The sequence below is a fragment of the Ochotona princeps genome, chromosome 5, assembly GCF_030435755.1.
Source record: "Ochotona princeps isolate mOchPri1 chromosome 5, mOchPri1.hap1, whole genome shotgun sequence".
NCBI classification, from domain to species: domain Eukaryota; kingdom Metazoa; phylum Chordata; class Mammalia; order Lagomorpha; family Ochotonidae; genus Ochotona; species Ochotona princeps.
Genome location: NC_080836.1, coordinates 11,747,758 through 11,763,650, shown reverse-complemented (window position 1 = coordinate 11,763,650; position 15,893 = coordinate 11,747,758). Strand labels below are relative to the sequence as shown.

The 15,893-nt window shown below is 49.3% G+C and overlaps 1 protein-coding gene across 3 annotated transcripts in view; it reads left to right on the top strand.

Annotated features, from left to right (window-relative positions):
- Nucleotides 1–7,679, top strand: part of RALB (RAS like proto-oncogene B) — a 30,617-nt gene extending 22,938 nt beyond the window's left edge. For all 3 annotated transcript variants that reach the window (XM_004589337.2, XM_058664388.1, XM_058664389.1), the window contains exons 3-5: nt 169–377; nt 3,233–3,410; nt 6,151–7,679. In XM_004589337.2, the coding sequence (XP_004589394.2) occupies nt 169–377; nt 3,233–3,410; nt 6,151–6,270 (507 nt within the window). In that variant the 3' untranslated portion in view covers nt 6,271–7,679. The remainder of the gene's footprint in view (nt 1–168; nt 378–3,232; nt 3,411–6,150) is intronic.
- Nucleotides 7,680–15,893: the final 8,214 nt, after the last annotated feature.

Sequence of the window (15,893 nt, the reverse complement as noted above, 5' to 3'; positions counted from 1 at the left end):
AAGCAAGCATGATGCGCCAGCGTCACTTTGTCCTATCCTGTGCACAGCATGACGATCCATCCCGGAGAGGGTCGGAAGCCAAGTGCCCACGCGTTGATTTTTCTTTAGCACGTGGTGTTCTGTTCCCGTCACAGTCACTTCGATTCATGACCTCGTTTGTTTCCTCAGTTTGTAGAAGACTATGAGCCTACCAAAGCTGACAGTTACAGGAAGAAAGTGGTTCTGGATGGAGAGGAAGTCCAGATCGACATTCTGGACACGGCCGGCCAAGAAGACTACGCCGCCATTCGCGACAACTACTTCCGGAGTGGGGAGGGCTTCCTGCTGGTGTTCTCCATCACCGAACAGGAGTCCTTCACGGCCACGGTGGAATTCAGGTGTGTGTGAGAGGCAGTGGGCTGGCTTCCGGGAGGCTCGGCACCCCTCCTCTCCACTGTCTCAGGCTGTGAGGGCTGAGTCTGGCATTAGGAAGAAGTCTTTCTGGAGAAGTTTCTGGGACTTTCTGGATTTCAGTGTGTTACCATCTACTGTTATCAGTAGCTGCTCAGCAGCTGTTTTTGTATTTCTAGTGTCAGTGATGTTAAGGATCTTATTGTCTCTCAGGAGATGAGGTTAGCCCTCAACTAGCGTTCTGCTCGTAGAATCCTGTGAGATGAAGTTTGAAAAGAGTGAACTATTTTTTTTGTTTGTTTATAATCTTACTAAAAGAATTTCATCCCAGGTCCCCCACAGCAGGAAGCTGGATGGGAAGCGAGGCCACTAGGGTTAGAACCAGAGCCCATATGGGATCCCAGCACTGCAACGTGAGGACTTTAGCCGCTAGGCTACCATGCTGGGCCCTTGAAGTTTTTTAATATGATTTTTCATCCATAAAGCTTTTCAAAGATTTGTTTTTATTCATTCTTTCATTTGTCCATCCATTCAAAAGACAGAGGGATATAATGAGGGAGGGAGAAAGAGAGAGAGAGAGGGACTGTTAGAGGAAGAGAGAGACTTTCTGTCTGCTGGTTACAGCCTCAGGGTCCAGGGCTGCACAGGGTGGGCCAGAAGCTCAGTCTAGGTTTCCCCAGACGGTTGCTCCTTCCTGTTTCATCTTGGCCACAGTTGGCAGGGATGCGGTGGTTTGAACCATCCTTCTCCTAGGGTGTGCGCTAGCTGGAAGCTGGAATTGGGAGTGGAGCCGGGACTCAAACCTGCACACTGGCAGGAGATGCTGGCTTCCCAAGTGGCAGTTGATGTAATTGAAAGAGTTACGGAGAGAGACAGAGCTTTCATCCATTGGTGTACATCCCCAAATCACTGCAATGTCCAGACTGAAGCCTGGGGCCCAGCAATTGGGCCATCTTCTGCTGTTTTCCCTGGTGCATTAGAAGAGAGCTGGATTGGAAGTGGAACAACTAGGACTTGAACTGGTGCCCAATTGAGTGCCAGCATTGTAGATAGAGGCTTAACCCGCCATGCCACATGCTGCCTCCTCCCCACGTGGCATCTTAACAGCTGGGCCAAACTCCTGTCTCCATTGTGTTTGTTCACAATATGGCTTCATGTGTCTCTGCAAGATGAGGGAATCAGAAAGCTGCCAGGTTTTGTATTGTTCATAGTTCATATGCATCAAGTGGCTTCAGCATGTACCAGGCTCCTTTGACACTGTTCAAACGTAAGGGGTGTGGGATGGATCTTGTGGCATAGTAGGTTACGCTTCTGTTTTGGGATACTTGCATGCCATGTAAGAGCGTGTGCATTTGAGTCCTGTCTCTGCTTCCCATTTAGCTTCCTGCCACTCTGTCTGGGAGGCAGCAGTGAGGGTCACTCAAGGACCCAAATCCTCCCACAGGGGAGACACGTATGAAGTTCCTGTTTCAGCCCAGCCCAGCCCTGGTGGTTGTGTGTTGTGGGTGTTTGCAGAATGAACCAGTGGATGCAAGATCTCCCTCTCTCCCTCTCTCCCTCTCTCCCTCTCTCCCTCTCTCCCTATCTCCCTCTCTCCCTCTCTCCCTCTCTCCCTCTCTCCCTCCCTGTTCTCTCCCCCCGCCCTAATTCTTTGTGTCACTCTGCTTTTCAGAAAAATAAAAAATATTTATTTTTTATTTGAAAGGCAGAATTTTATAAGGAAAAGAGAGAGAGAGAGAGAGATCTTCCATCTGCTGGTTCACTCCCCAAATAATTGCTGTGATGAGCTGGTTCTGTCTGAAATTAGGAAGTGGGAGCTTCTTCCGGCTCTCTCACATAGGTGCAGGAGCCCAAGGACTTGAGCCCTGCTCCCCTGCTTCCCCAAGCACATTAGCAGGGAGCTGGATCGGAAACAGAGCAGCTGGGACTTGAACTGGCACCCATATTGGGATGCTGGTGCTGCAGGTTGAGGCTTAGGTTACTACACCATGGCCCTGTGAATAAACAGTGTTAAAAGGGGCAGGGAAGGGCTGGGTGGTGTGGCACAGACTAAGTTACTGCTTACAATGCCAGCATCCTGTATCAGAGTGCTGATGGGAGTCCCACCTGCTCTGCTTCCGATCCAGCTTCCTGCTAAAGCACTTGGGAAGGCAGCAGATGTTGACCCAATGATGGCCCAAGCACTTGGGTTCCTGCTACCCTATGGGAGACCCCAATGGAGTTCTTTGACTTTGACAGTCCAGTCCTGGCTGTTGTGGGCATTTGGGGATGGGAAGTAAATGGATCTCTTTCTGAGCAGATGGATGTGTGTGTGTGTGTGTGTGTGTGTGTGTATGTGTTGGGGAGATGCCGGGGAGATGCCGGCAGACACAACTCTAATCAATTCAGAAGTTGCATAAAGTGCATTGTCCCTTTCCTCCTCTGAGTCTCTGGGTATGTCTGTTCTACTGCAGCCTCCTTCCCTCAGGGGAAGTCACCTGCGCAGTGTGACCTCCTCCCCCTCCTCCCCATTCAGTGACTTTCTGGTCCACTCTTGGGCTGCAGCCTATCTTGTGCACAGCCTGGGATCTGGTAGCTTTTTTCCTCTGTTGCAGGAGACTCAAGGCCATTTCCCTGGGGGAGTTAAGAAGTATATATGGAAATGTTTCAGAGTGTTTGTATTCCAGAAAGGCCCAATTTTTTTTTCTTTCCCACTTTTAAAATTGTTTTGTTAGTGCAAGCCGGGGACCGTCTGAGAGGTGTGTCCTTGTGTCCCACTGTGTGCTGAGCAGGTGATCTCCCCTAACCTACTTCAGGGTGACTCGCCCCCAGTGGCTTTCCTTACCATCTCTCCACACTTTAGGGAACAGATCCTCCGTGTGAAGTCTGAGGAAGACAAGATCCCGCTGCTGGTGGTGGGAAACAAGTCCGATTTGGAGGAGCGGAGGCAGGTGCCGGTGGAGGAGGCCAGGAGTAAGGCGGAGGAGTGGGGCGTGCCGTACGTGGAGACCTCGGCTAAGACACGGGCCAATGTGGACAAGGTGGGCTGGCGTGCTGTGTGTGTGTGTGTGTGTGTGTTGGCCACAGATTCTGCATGCAGCGGCAGGTGCATGTCCATGGGCTTTCAAAGGGACCATTTCTGGGGATGGGATGAGGCCTCCTTTTTTTTTTTTTCGAGGTTTATTAAGGGGTCTTTATTAACCAAGCTTGGTGGTAACAGAGCACACTAGAAATAGCAAATCACAAGTCCATATGGCAATCCAATCAGTTGTAATCCAACCAAACATAACCCTAAGAGGAACAAATGGTCCTCACCCTCAAGTCTATCTGTTAAGCTGAAGACCTGTGTCTCAGCTTCCTCAATAATATATGTTAGCCTAAGAGACATGCAACGAATAACCTGGACATATTTACAAAGCTGCAGACATTCACTGCTCCCCGGAGGCCTCCTTTTGTCAGGAAAGAGCAGGTGTCTAAGCCCTGATGAGTGAGCGGCGTTGGCAGGGCTGATTTGCCCTTGAGCACCCACAGGGTTCTGTTGCTGCATGGGGGAGGGGAGGTGTGCTTAGTGCTGGCAGTGTGCCTAGGAGCATGGCAGGATGTGGCCATTGGCCCAGATTGACAGGAGGGACCTTGTTGCTCTTCGTGGGCGCTCTTGACTCCCACAGGTGGCTTGCATGAAGTGTAACGTTTCTGGATTTTGCTCCCACTAGGCTATTAGACCGTAGTTCCCGTAGTTGGTGGCCCATGCTCTTGTCCAGTCCCTCACGCTGATGCTTGCACTCCCAGGAATTGCACATTCTTTTTTTTTTTTTTTTTTTAAAGATTTTATTATTATTGGAAAGCCGGATATACAGAGAGAAGGAGAGACAGAGAGGAAGATCTTCCATCCGATGTTTCACTCCCCAAGTGAGCCGCAACGGGCCGGTGCACGCCAATCCGATGCCGGGACCAGGAACCTCTTCCGGGTCTCCCACACGGGTGCAGGGTCCCAAAGCTTTGGGCCATCCTCGACTGCTTTCCCAGGCCACAAGCAGGGAGCTGGATGGGAAGTGGAGCTGCCGGGATTAGAACCGGTGCCCATATGGGATCCCGGGGCTTTGAAGGCAAGGACTTTAGCCGCTAGGCCACGCCGCCGGGCCCAAAGAATTGCACATTCTGTCAAGCCAGAAAGCACGCAGGGGGCCCTGGGTCTTTTCCTACTGATTGTGTGTTTCTTGATGAAGTGGGTGGGGTGGAGGAGGGGCGGAGCACAGTAGTCACCTGCATGCCAGAGAGCCTGCTGAAGTTTAGGACTGGCAACAATGTATTGGTTTGCAGACAGTTCCCAGTGGGGTGGGGGGTTGAGTGAGGAGCTGAGCCATGAGTGGCTTGGCTCTGTTTTGCTTTGGATGCATGCCATTCCGCTGCCCCGGCCTTTGGCTGGCAGGACAAGAAGACCTCGTGATGCTGCTGGCCTCTTGGGTTGAGCATGCGTACCTGGGAGGCAGCAGCTAGGGCTGCCGAAGTCAGCCTGAGCCAGCCTTGGGATGCGGGTCCCTTTTCTGTGCCAAGGGGCAGAGGTGAAAGCAGGTGGAGTCCAAACTTGCCAGAAAAACCACCTTGCTTTTCCCCAAGAGGGGAACTGCTGGCTCCCTCAGCTGTGCAGAGATGCCCCGCTCCCTGGGGCTGCTGGAGTTGTGCTGGACGCTGTCCCGCATGGCGAAAGTCCAGCCTCTCTGGGCCCTGGAAGGAGCAAGTGACGGACACTGGGGTCCGTGTGGACTTCAGAAAATTCCTGGAAAATAGAATGAAAAGGCCAATTTTATTGCAGGCATTGTTATTTTTCTTCTTTTCTTTTAAGATTTTTTTTTTTTTCATTGGGAAGTCATTCTACAGAGAGAAGGGGAGACAGAGAAAGATCTTCCATTCGCTGGTTCATTATCCAAGTGGCCGCAAGGGCTGGAGCAGAGCCAATCTGAAGCCAGGAGCCAGGAGCCAGGAGCCTCTTCCGGGTCTCCAATGCGGGTGCAGGGTCCCAAGGCTTTGGGCCATCTTCGATTGCTTTCCCAAGCTACAAATAGGGAGCTGGATGGAAGCGGGGCCGCTGGGATGAGAACTGGTGCCCATATGGGATCCCAGCGCATGCAACACGAGGGTTTAGCCACTAGGCTACTGTGCTGGGCTCTATTATTATTCCTATATTACTAAAGTAATTGTATAGTATAGTTATATTACTTTATATCATAATGTGTAATAATATAGTATATTGTAACATGCAATGTATATCATTTTTATTTATAAATACTGATTTATAGACACGTAAATTTGTAAATAAATCTAAATGTACTTAAAGACATATAGATAATAAATATAAATTATTTTATTATGAATTAAAATATGATTTATATAGTTATAAGTTAAAATGTATAAAATCTATAGAATATATAATACACAATATACAAATATATTTGTTATTTGTGTTTATACATTCAACATATAGAATATATTTAGGTATTATATGTAATATATAATACAGTGTATATATATTACTAATATGTAATAATATTGATACATTATATGGTAATTTTGAAATCCATGCATAGTTCTTGTAGTACATCTTTTCCATGAGCTTCCTGGAGCCCCCGGGTGTCACGGAGCCACTGGTTTTCCACGTGCTCCGCCTCCTGTGTTCCCAGGGCACATGGTTTGCTCCGCCCCACATCCCTAAAAGCCACACCCTCGGCTGGACCGCCCAGTGACTCTCTCCCTCTTGTTCTTGCACCTTCCTGCCGTTCACAGGTGTTCTTTGACCTCATGAGAGAGGTCAGAGCCAAGAAGATGTCAGAAAACAAAGACAAGAACGGCAAGAAAAGCAGCAAGAGCAAGAAAAGTTTCAAGGAAAGGTGTTGCTTGCTGTGAGTGTGTGCTGGTGGTCGCAGGCAGTCGTCACTCAGGACTTGGGACCTGGTCCACTAACACAGCGTGCGGCTGACATCCTGCGTCATGCTTCCTCTCTGCTTGGCCCACTCACGCATGCTCCTGTAAACAGCGGATGGGCGTGAGGCAGTGGCTGGCCGGAGAAACGCCCCAGGTCTCTCTGCTCTGCAGTGGCTGCCAGGCCAGCAGGTTGTGTGAGGAGTCCTCTCCCTCCTCCCTACACCCCCACCCCCCTTTCCTAACCTGTAGCGTTGTAGGTGGGAGTGAGTGAAGCAATTAATGGAAGAATACAGTCATAGCATCTTTTCTTTAGGTTTTGTTAAAAAAAAAATTTAAAGATTCTCATCTTTTGTTTTGAAATAAAGATGCCTTAATAAGTTTTTGAAAGGAGGGGGACGAGGTAAGACTGCTACACCCCTTATCTACAAGAAAGAAAGGAAATCCGCTCAGCTCTATTGGTGCTGGAAAAAACAGGGAAGTTTTGGATCCGTTCCCTAGTGTTGCTCGGTGCATCTGACACGCATCTGGGAAACGAGCTCACATCGGACTGTGCAGGTCAGTGCCAAGCTCTTCGATCCTGTGTGTGTCTGTGAAAAGTGAAAATGGCCCGTTGTGGCCTTCAGTACCAAACGGTTAGAATCAACGTGGGTTGTTTTGCTCCAGCAACACCTGACCTGTGGGTCTACTTGAGTGAAGACTCATGAGTTGTACATTTCACAGATGACCCCATTTTCTAATCAGGTTTTTGTTCCCATTTTGGCTAAGTCCTCGCCTCCTTGCAATCACGTGGTCCTGCCTTGCCTCCTTCCCTACAACCCGGAAGCCTTCTTCCCTCCAGCTGCTCCTGGCAGTGGCTGAGGGAGCCACTGCTTCCATCTCCTCAGGCACCCCAGGGATCCTGCTGAATGGTGCAGCCCGCTAAAGCTCTGTTCCCACACCACGGAGCCAGAGCCTGGGCTGGGCACTCTGCTACCTCCCAGGGTGATCGCTGGGTAACTGCAAATGTGGAGCCAGGAGCAGCAGGGACAGACAGGAGAAACCTGGGGGTCTCCTGGCTTGGAGGGTTGGCCATACTTAGGGAAGTGGGTGGGCAGATACTCTACGGCCGAGGGATTTCTCCATCTTCCATCTCGTGGGAAGGAGTATCGAGGAAAAGCCTGCTGTGCACAGGTCTTCTCCCTCTCCCCCCTCTTTTTTCAAAAGAGACATTTTATGCAAGGTGCCAAAAGGGAATGGGGGTGGGGAGGACGGGACCCTTCCACATCTTACAGTGCTCACTGAGACTATCCGCATTCTGATCCTCCTGGAGAGCAATCTTGTCATCTCCCAAAGAATCATGGACCTTTTTATTTTTGTTGTTGTTGAATAAAAAGCAAACCAACGTACTGTCAGGGGCTTCAGCCTTTTTCTTTGGCCGTGAATAGGGAACGGAAGAGTGAAAGGAGAAGGCAGTGGATTACCCGGTGCTTGTCAAGTTCCACAATATCAGACAGATTTTATTTTTGCTCATCCTTGGGATGGAGCGATGGGGAAGAGTTAGCTGTGATTCTCACTTCATCTTTCCTTTGAGGGAGCCACCTGCGGGTAATTGCTCTTGGCTGAGTCCTTGGGCTTTTGTCCTGTTTGCCACCATTTCATCCCTGCTGTGCTCCAAAGCAGGTGGGTGTGGGATGTGGGCATGTCCCCATGGACTAGTGATCTAGACTGGCGTGTCACCAAAGTTATTCTTGCTGTATGCTGCTAAACTTGCTGTATGTGCCCAGCTGGGTCGCAGAAACGAAATCTTTGAAACCAAAGAATGTGCTGTGCCTTGGAGGCACCTGCGTGGGAAAACCAGGAAGCAGTGCTGGGTATGAATTGTTGCTGAGTGACGCACTGTCAGGGCCCTGACACGGCATGCTTTCCCTGGAGGGTTTGTTCTAGAAACAGAGCAGCGTAAACTGCAGTGAGGGAAGAGACCAACAGATGAAAATATCAAAATGCGGGCTCTGATGCGAATAGAACTGGCTGGTAAAGCAGGGGATGTCTGTCAGGAGTAGAGCTGGCTTGGACGGGGTGGTCAGCGGCTGCCCTCAGTGGTGATGTGGCAAGTGAGTTTGCAAGACCTGAAAGAGCTGGCTAGGTAAGCGGGGTGTCCCCAAAGACCACCAGCACGTGGCTGGAGTCATAATGAGGTAGGGAGAAGAGTATTAGGAAAAGACCCAACAGCCTAAGACTCTTAAAGTAACGCTGGGGGAAAATGTGTAGACATAATTTCCCACTATGGGTATCCTATTAAATCCATTCTAACATGTCGCTTGTAAGATCATGTCTTTGTATTGCTGGTATCCTTAAAAAACTTAATCTCTCTTGATTTTAATGACATAAAAATGTGGGAGGGAAATATATCTCTTAGAAATAGGTGACTGAAGGAGGGTAATTTCAGTTAAGTGATAATAGCTGAATTATAAAAATTACTCTGGTGGTCTTGAAGCTACACCCTAATAGAGTACCATAGAGACTTCACAGTGGAGAAGTTCTAAATGTGTAAAAGTTGGTGATAATGGAGGGTAAAAAAGTAAACAAACAAAAAACCCTAACCAAAACCCAAAGCAAAACATACATGTTGGTGCTAGCATTATGTTGTAGCGACCAAAGCTGCTGTGTGTGATGCCAACAATCTCCATGGGTGCCGGTTCATGTCCTGGCTGTTCCACTTCTGATCCAGCTCCCTGCTAACACACCTGGGAAAGCAGTGGAGGACAGCCCAAGAGCATGGGTCCCTGCACCCAGGTGGGAGATCTGGCTGGACGTCCTGGCTCGTGACTTTGGCCTGGACTCAGCCTGGCTGTTGCAGCCACTTGGAGAATAAATAGAAGATCTCTCTGACTGTCTCTGTAACTAAGACCTTCAAACAGGTAAAATAAATCTTTTTATAAATTACTGATTTTATATAGTATGTTAAACAATAAAGTAGTAAGCCTGATTGGTATGCTGATTTTTTTTAGAGATTTATTTATTTTTTATTTGCAAGGCAGAGTTATAGAAGAAGAGAGAGGAGACAGAGAGATCTTCCATCTGCTGGTTCACTCCCCAAATGACTGCAACAGCCAGACCTAGGCTGGCCTGAAGCTGGAGCCAGGAGCGTCTTCCAGGTCTCCTATATGAGTAGGAACCTAAGGATTCGGGCCATTCTTTACTGCTTTCCTAGGCTGTAAGCAGAGAGCTGGATCAGAAGTGGAGCAGCCAGGACATGAACAAGTGCCCTTATGGGATACTGCTACTTGTAGATGGAAGATTAACCTGATATGTGATATGCTATTGCACTGGCCCTAAAATCTTTTTTGTTTGTTTTAAGATTATGTATGTGAAAGGAAGACACTAGAAAGTGGGAGAGAGAATGTTCTATCTCCTGGTTCACTCCCTTTCTGGCTTCAATAGCCCAAAGTCAGGGGCAAAGTGCTCCATCCGGATACTGCACATGGTATCATGGGTCCAACACCTGGGCAGTCCTCTGCTGCCTTCCCAGGCACATCAGCAAGCAGCTGGATCAGAACTAGAGCAACTGGGACTCAGGCTGTCAGGCTGTTGTGGGACATGGGTGTCCCACACTGCGGCTTCTCCTGTGACATGAGGCTGGCCCTTGCTGTACCTTCTGTTCCTATCTGGTCAAGCTCAACAGTGTCCCACCTGGTTAGGTGAAGATGCGTGCGACTGTCCTTTCTGGCATTGGTGGACTCTTTCTGTGTTATACCTGTACTTTCTTGACTCAGGGTGGTAAAACAAGCATGTCCCACTCTGACTGAGATTCGGACTGATGTTTTCTCCCTCAGTGACAGCTCACAGTCGAACAACTGCTGATGATGTAATTATTCTGATTCCTGGAATAAGATTGGCCATGAAGCCTGGCACCAGGCAGCAGCTGCATTTGCGTCACCCGACTCCAGGCTCACCCCCATGGTGTTCCTCAACTGTGGTCAAGGGCATTGGGTTACCCCATCATGCCTCGTCACTGTCTCTCATACAGTATCCTCCCATTTTCCTGCCATTGGACTGTTTTTTTCCTTAAAAAAAAGAAAAATATCTGTTGGAAAGCCAGGGTGATACAGACAAAGAGAGACAGATCTTCCATCTGCTGGTTCACGCTGCAAGTAGCCACAATAGCCAGGGCTGGGTCAGGACAAAACCAGGAGCCTGGAACTCCATCCAGGTGTCCCATGTGGGTGCAGGGGCCCATCCTTTGCTGCTTCTCCAGGTGTGTTAGCTGGAAGGTTGATCAGAAACCAGAGCCGGTTCTCCTATATATAGGGGATGCTGGTGTCCCAGGCAACATCTTAATCCGCTGCATCCCAGCCCGCCCCAAGTCTCTCCCCACCTTTGTTCAAGCTCATGTCTTCCTTTCCTGGTGTGTTCTCAGAAGAGGGACTGACTGTGAGAATTCTTTGGCGTGTTGGTATTACTGCTCTCTAACTGACTTGCCAGGTTTGGTTTTGGAATACAAATTTGAATTCAAGATCATTTTCCCTCTGCATTGAGAAGTCTGCTCGAGCCTGCACTGCCGCCTGTCACCCTGGTCCCCTCCTGACCATCAGCTCTCACTAACAGCAGGTGGAGCCTCAGTCACTTCCGTCCTAGCAAATGCAGTATTGCAATTTCCTCCGTGAGTTCTCCCCTGTGTCCTGTTCTTACAACAACCGTTACCGGCTGTGGGGCCTGCCAGGTTCTTGTCTGCCTTCTCATTGTCCATGTCGTCATTCTGCCAAGTTCACTGTAGCCTCCTCCCTCCCTCCCTCCCTCCCTCCCTCCCAGCGTATCTCGCTGCTTGTGACCTGCCAGGCACGGAGGAAGTTTGTGAAGTCCAGCAAGTGCCAGACCAAATCCTTTGCTCTCCAGAAACTTGCTCTGGGCAATCAGTGTGAGCTTTCAACTCACTGTTGGCTGGGAAGACAAGCTTTCTTCCCCTCCAGTTGTTCCTTTCTCACAGCACTTGCACTTGACCCCATGGGTCCTATATGTGGCCTTTGTAAGGATGTGCGGTCTTGTGCAAAGCTGTGCATGTGGAGTTGCCTTTGTTGAATTTTTCCTGGATTTCTTTGTTCGTTTTTTGCTAAGCTGCACCTTGCAGTCTCATGACTCCGGCTTGTCCGGCCAGCTGGAGTCTCTTTGGCTTTCACTTTCTGCCTGCTTCTTTTTTCTTTTCTTTTTAAATTCAGGTTGAGTGAGAGGTCTGATAGGGAGATGACAAAATAGTTCTGTAAGGCCTGGATCTCAGCTCCAAGTTCCCTTGCTTTGCCTCTGATAGTGGCTTGGAGTGTCCTGTGAAAGAGGCCCGTGTGTTACAAGGGCTCCGTCCAGAGCCTCATTTTTTTTTTTTAATTTGAAGGTTTATTTATTTTTATTGTTAAGACATATTTACAGAGAGAAAGATCTTCCATCTGCTGGTTCACTCACCAAATGGCAGGAGCTGAACTGATCTGAAGCCAGAAGCCAGGAGCTTTTTCTGGATCTCTCATGCAGGGGCAGGGTTCCAAAGCTTTGGGCCGTCCTCCACTGCTTTCCCAGGCCACAAGGAGAGAGCTGGATGGGCAGTAGAACATTTGGGACATGTACCAGCACACAGGTTAGATTCTGGCACTTGGAGATTGGCCATTGTGCTGGCTCCTCAGTCTTACGTTAATGATGAAGATGGATATTTCATCCAATGATGATGGGCACAGGTGCAGCGTTTGGGGGTGATGGAGTGGGATGGATTGTTTGCGTGGGACCCTGTCACTCCACAGGACTGTTTGGATATCACTCACTCATGGGACCTCACAGAATGATCAGCTTCAACACTGGCCTGTTGTAGACTTACTGAACTATGAGTCCCACTTGTGGTTGCCTCAGCAGGTTCAGATCGATAGCTGTGGACTGCTTGCACATCCCCCAGACCTGCTTGGCAGGGGGACACCCAGACCCCTGGGTCTGCCACTCGTGCTTGCTCTGGCCACACGTGATTCCCTGCACCTCACCTTGTGACTCAGCCATAGCAGATGGCAGCGGGAGCCCATGGTAGTGGCTGGATTGGCAAGCTGCCTGATTGGGCCCACTTCCAACAACTGTGAACTGAAGTGGACCTCCTGCCTTCATAGGAAGCTTCTCTCAGGCGCTTCATTATAGTAACCAAGTAGGCAAAACCAATTCACTGCTGGTGGGAGTGTAGGCTAGTACAACCACTGTGGAAATCAGTATGGAGGGTGCTTAGAGAATTGCAAATAGACCTGCCATATAACCCAGCTATCCTGCTCCTAGGAATATGCCCAAAGAAAATGAAAATTGCATATGAGGAGGGGATCCGTAATCCTATATTCACATGAGCACAACCTACAATAACAAAGACATGGAAACAGTCCAGATGCCTTTCCAAAGAGGAGTGGTTAAAGAAACTGTGGTACATCTACTCCATGAAATATTACTCAGTCATTAAAACAGAATGAAATTATATCATTTGCAACTAGATGTAATCCCAACTAGAGACTATTATGCACAGTGAAATAAGTCAATCCCCAAAAGACAAATACCATATGTTCTCTCTAATATAAGGAAACCATCATGCAAATTGGACTGCATAGTTATGCAGTAGTAGAGATGACCATATCCAGATGTGAAGACACAATGCAACATGCATCCCTACTTCCAAACAAAAGACGGACTCCCAGTGAAACTGTTGGGCATATCTAGACAATGGAATGTGTCTAACATTGTACCAACAGTGTTGGGGCGCACTTAAATAGCAGAGTGATGAAATTATAACTCTTTATGAAGGAATATACTGTTGTAACAATATGGGGAAAATCAGGGGTGTGAATGGGGGGAATCCCTGATTCTACAGAATTGCATTGTAAAATTCAAAATTTTAAGTGTATGTGTATATACATATATATAAATAACAGGTACAGGGTATGGCATCCTCACTGCCGTCTCCACCAGGCATCCCAAACATCTGCTCGTTCCTGAATGCCCAGGGATGCCTGGCCCAGACCCTCACTGCACCTTGCTCCCTTTCAGTCCCTGCTGTCTTGTGGGCAGCTGCAATGAGCCCTGGGGCTAAGCCTCCACCCTGTTCTCTCTGTTCAAGGCCTGATAAGTTCTTGGACTTACTGTAGGATATTAAACCTGTGCTAAACCACGTTAGGATGGTTTCAATGGGAAGTTAGGGTGCCTTGTTGGTGGTGGGGAGCAGTGTGTGCAAGTTGAGGTTCTGGAGTGTCAATTCTAAGAGGGCGGGAATGGTGAATCCTTCCCTGGCTGCAGCTGAGTCACGGGACAGGGCCCAGCCTTGCAAAAAACCCTGCTGTCTGGGAAAATAAAGTTCTCCCACAGCTCTCAGAAGTCTGGCAGCATTCTGTTACTCCCAATCCAAACTGAGACGTGGCTGTCCACTCTGCCTTGTGTATACAGCAGACACCAAGTCAGTGTGTGCTTGTGGTCAGTGTAGAAGCCTGCTGTGTGCTTGTGGTCAATGTAGATGCCTGCTGTGTGACTGGGGTCAGAGTGGATGCCTGCTGTGTGCTTGGGGTTAAACAGACACCTGTTGTATTTGGTGTCAGAGTTGACGCCTGCATGATGTGAAACAGGCAGTGCACCCTCCCCTTGGGATTCACATGGGCCTCTCTGGACATTTGGCCTTGTCTCTGTGACCCTCGATGGCTGGGCACAGGACTCAGGTGGGGAGGAGTGAGCTGGGTGCCCTGCGGGCTCTTGCCTTACCTCTCTGCACCCTCCACTGTGTTCCTGGCATTCTTTCTGCCAGGCTTCTGCTTCATATCCATGCTCATCGAAGTTACACTTGTCCTGTAAGGCCACCATCCTGCAAATATGCCCTTCCCTCTGACCATGCACGACAGGCGGCTGCCCTCCCACCCAGCCCTGGTGCTCACTAGCTCCAATGTCAGAGTGTCCTTGCTCTGGTTACCATCTCCTCCTCTTAGAATCTGTGCTGTGGGGCTGGCATTGTGGCGCAGTGGGGTAAGCCATTGCTTGCGGCGCTGACATCTCACAGGGAGTGCTGACTCAAGTCCCGTCTGCTCCACTTCCCATCCAGCTCCTCGCTCATGTGCCTGGGAAAACAGCAGAGGATGGCCCAAGGGCTTCAGCCCCTGTGACCCTTGTGGGAGACCCCAGATGGGGTTCCTGGCTTCTCACCTTGACTGTTGGCACCGCTTGGGAAGGATGATCTGTTTCTCCCCCCTCCCACCCCCGTCACTGCCATTCAGAGTGAGTCAGTACAGTGCTGAAGAATCTACAGTGTCTGTCCTCAGCTGCCTTCTCTGTCTCCTGCAGTTTGCTCCTGCTCAGGCATGGCCAGGGTCTGCCCCGGAATCCCAGTGACCCCTGTGCAGCGCCTTCAGCAGACGGGCCTGTGGGAGCACCTGCATTTGGAAGTGGGCACCATGGTCACAGCTGCTCTAGCAGGAAAAGGGCTGGACCACAAAGAGAGAACTCTGTATTTTCTGAGCTATCTGGAATCTCTCTCTCTCTTTTAAGATTTATTTATTTTTATTGGAAAGGCAGATTTTTTAAAAGATTTTTTATTTGAAAGGCAGATATACAGAGAGAGTAAGTCGTCTGCTGGCTTACTCCCTAAGTGGTTACAAAGGCCAGAGCTGAATTGACCAGAATCCAGGAGCCAAGAGCTTCTTCCGGGTCTCCTGCATGGGTGCAGGGTCCCAAGGCTTTGGGCCATCCTCTACTGCTTTCCCAGACCACAAGCAGGGAGCTGAATGGGAAGTGGAACAGCTGAGATATCAGCTGGCGTCTATATGGGATGCTGGTGTGCAAGGTAAGGATTTAGCCACTAGACTATCATGCCAGGCCCTACTGGAAAGGCAGATATACAGAAAGATCTTTCATCTGCTAGTTCTCTCTCCAGGTGGCCGCAATGGCCAGAGCTGAGTTGATCAGAAGCCAAGAGCCTGGAGCCTCCTTCAGATCTCCCACATGGATTCAGGGTCACAAGGTTTGGGCCATCCTCTACTGCTTTCCCAGGTCACAAGCAGGGAGTTGGATGGGAAGTAGAGCACCCATATAGGATGCTGCCCGTGTAGATGGGGAATTAGCCATTGAGCCATTGTGCCAGCCCCAGGATTCTGCATTTTGAAGAGAGCCAAGATCACTCAGCTGTGATTGGAAACCCACTCCATGAGGTGAGATTTCTCTGCAGTGTTTTCATAAAATGCATGGTAGCTGTATACATCCAGCCACAAGGGAAGACTGGGGCGGGCGTTTTATCTAGCAACTTAAAATACCATTTAAGAGGTCAGCAGGGTGGATTAGGCCACTATGTGCAGTGCCAGCATTGCATAGAGGTGCCTGTTTGAGTCCCAGCTGCTCCACTTTTGGTCTAGCTCCCTGCTAATGCACCTTGAAAGGAAGTAAAGAAAAGCCCACGTGCCATGTGAGACCCAGCTGGAGTTCCAGACTTCTGGCTTCAGCTTGGCCCAGCCTCGGCCTTTGCAGCCATTGGATGAAATCTTTTTCTCTCTCTCTCTCTTTCCTTCTCTCTGGCTTTCAGATAAATACAAACTTAAAATACAAATATACTTTTTAAGAAATGTTATCTACTGTTATCTACTGTCTGTACTCCT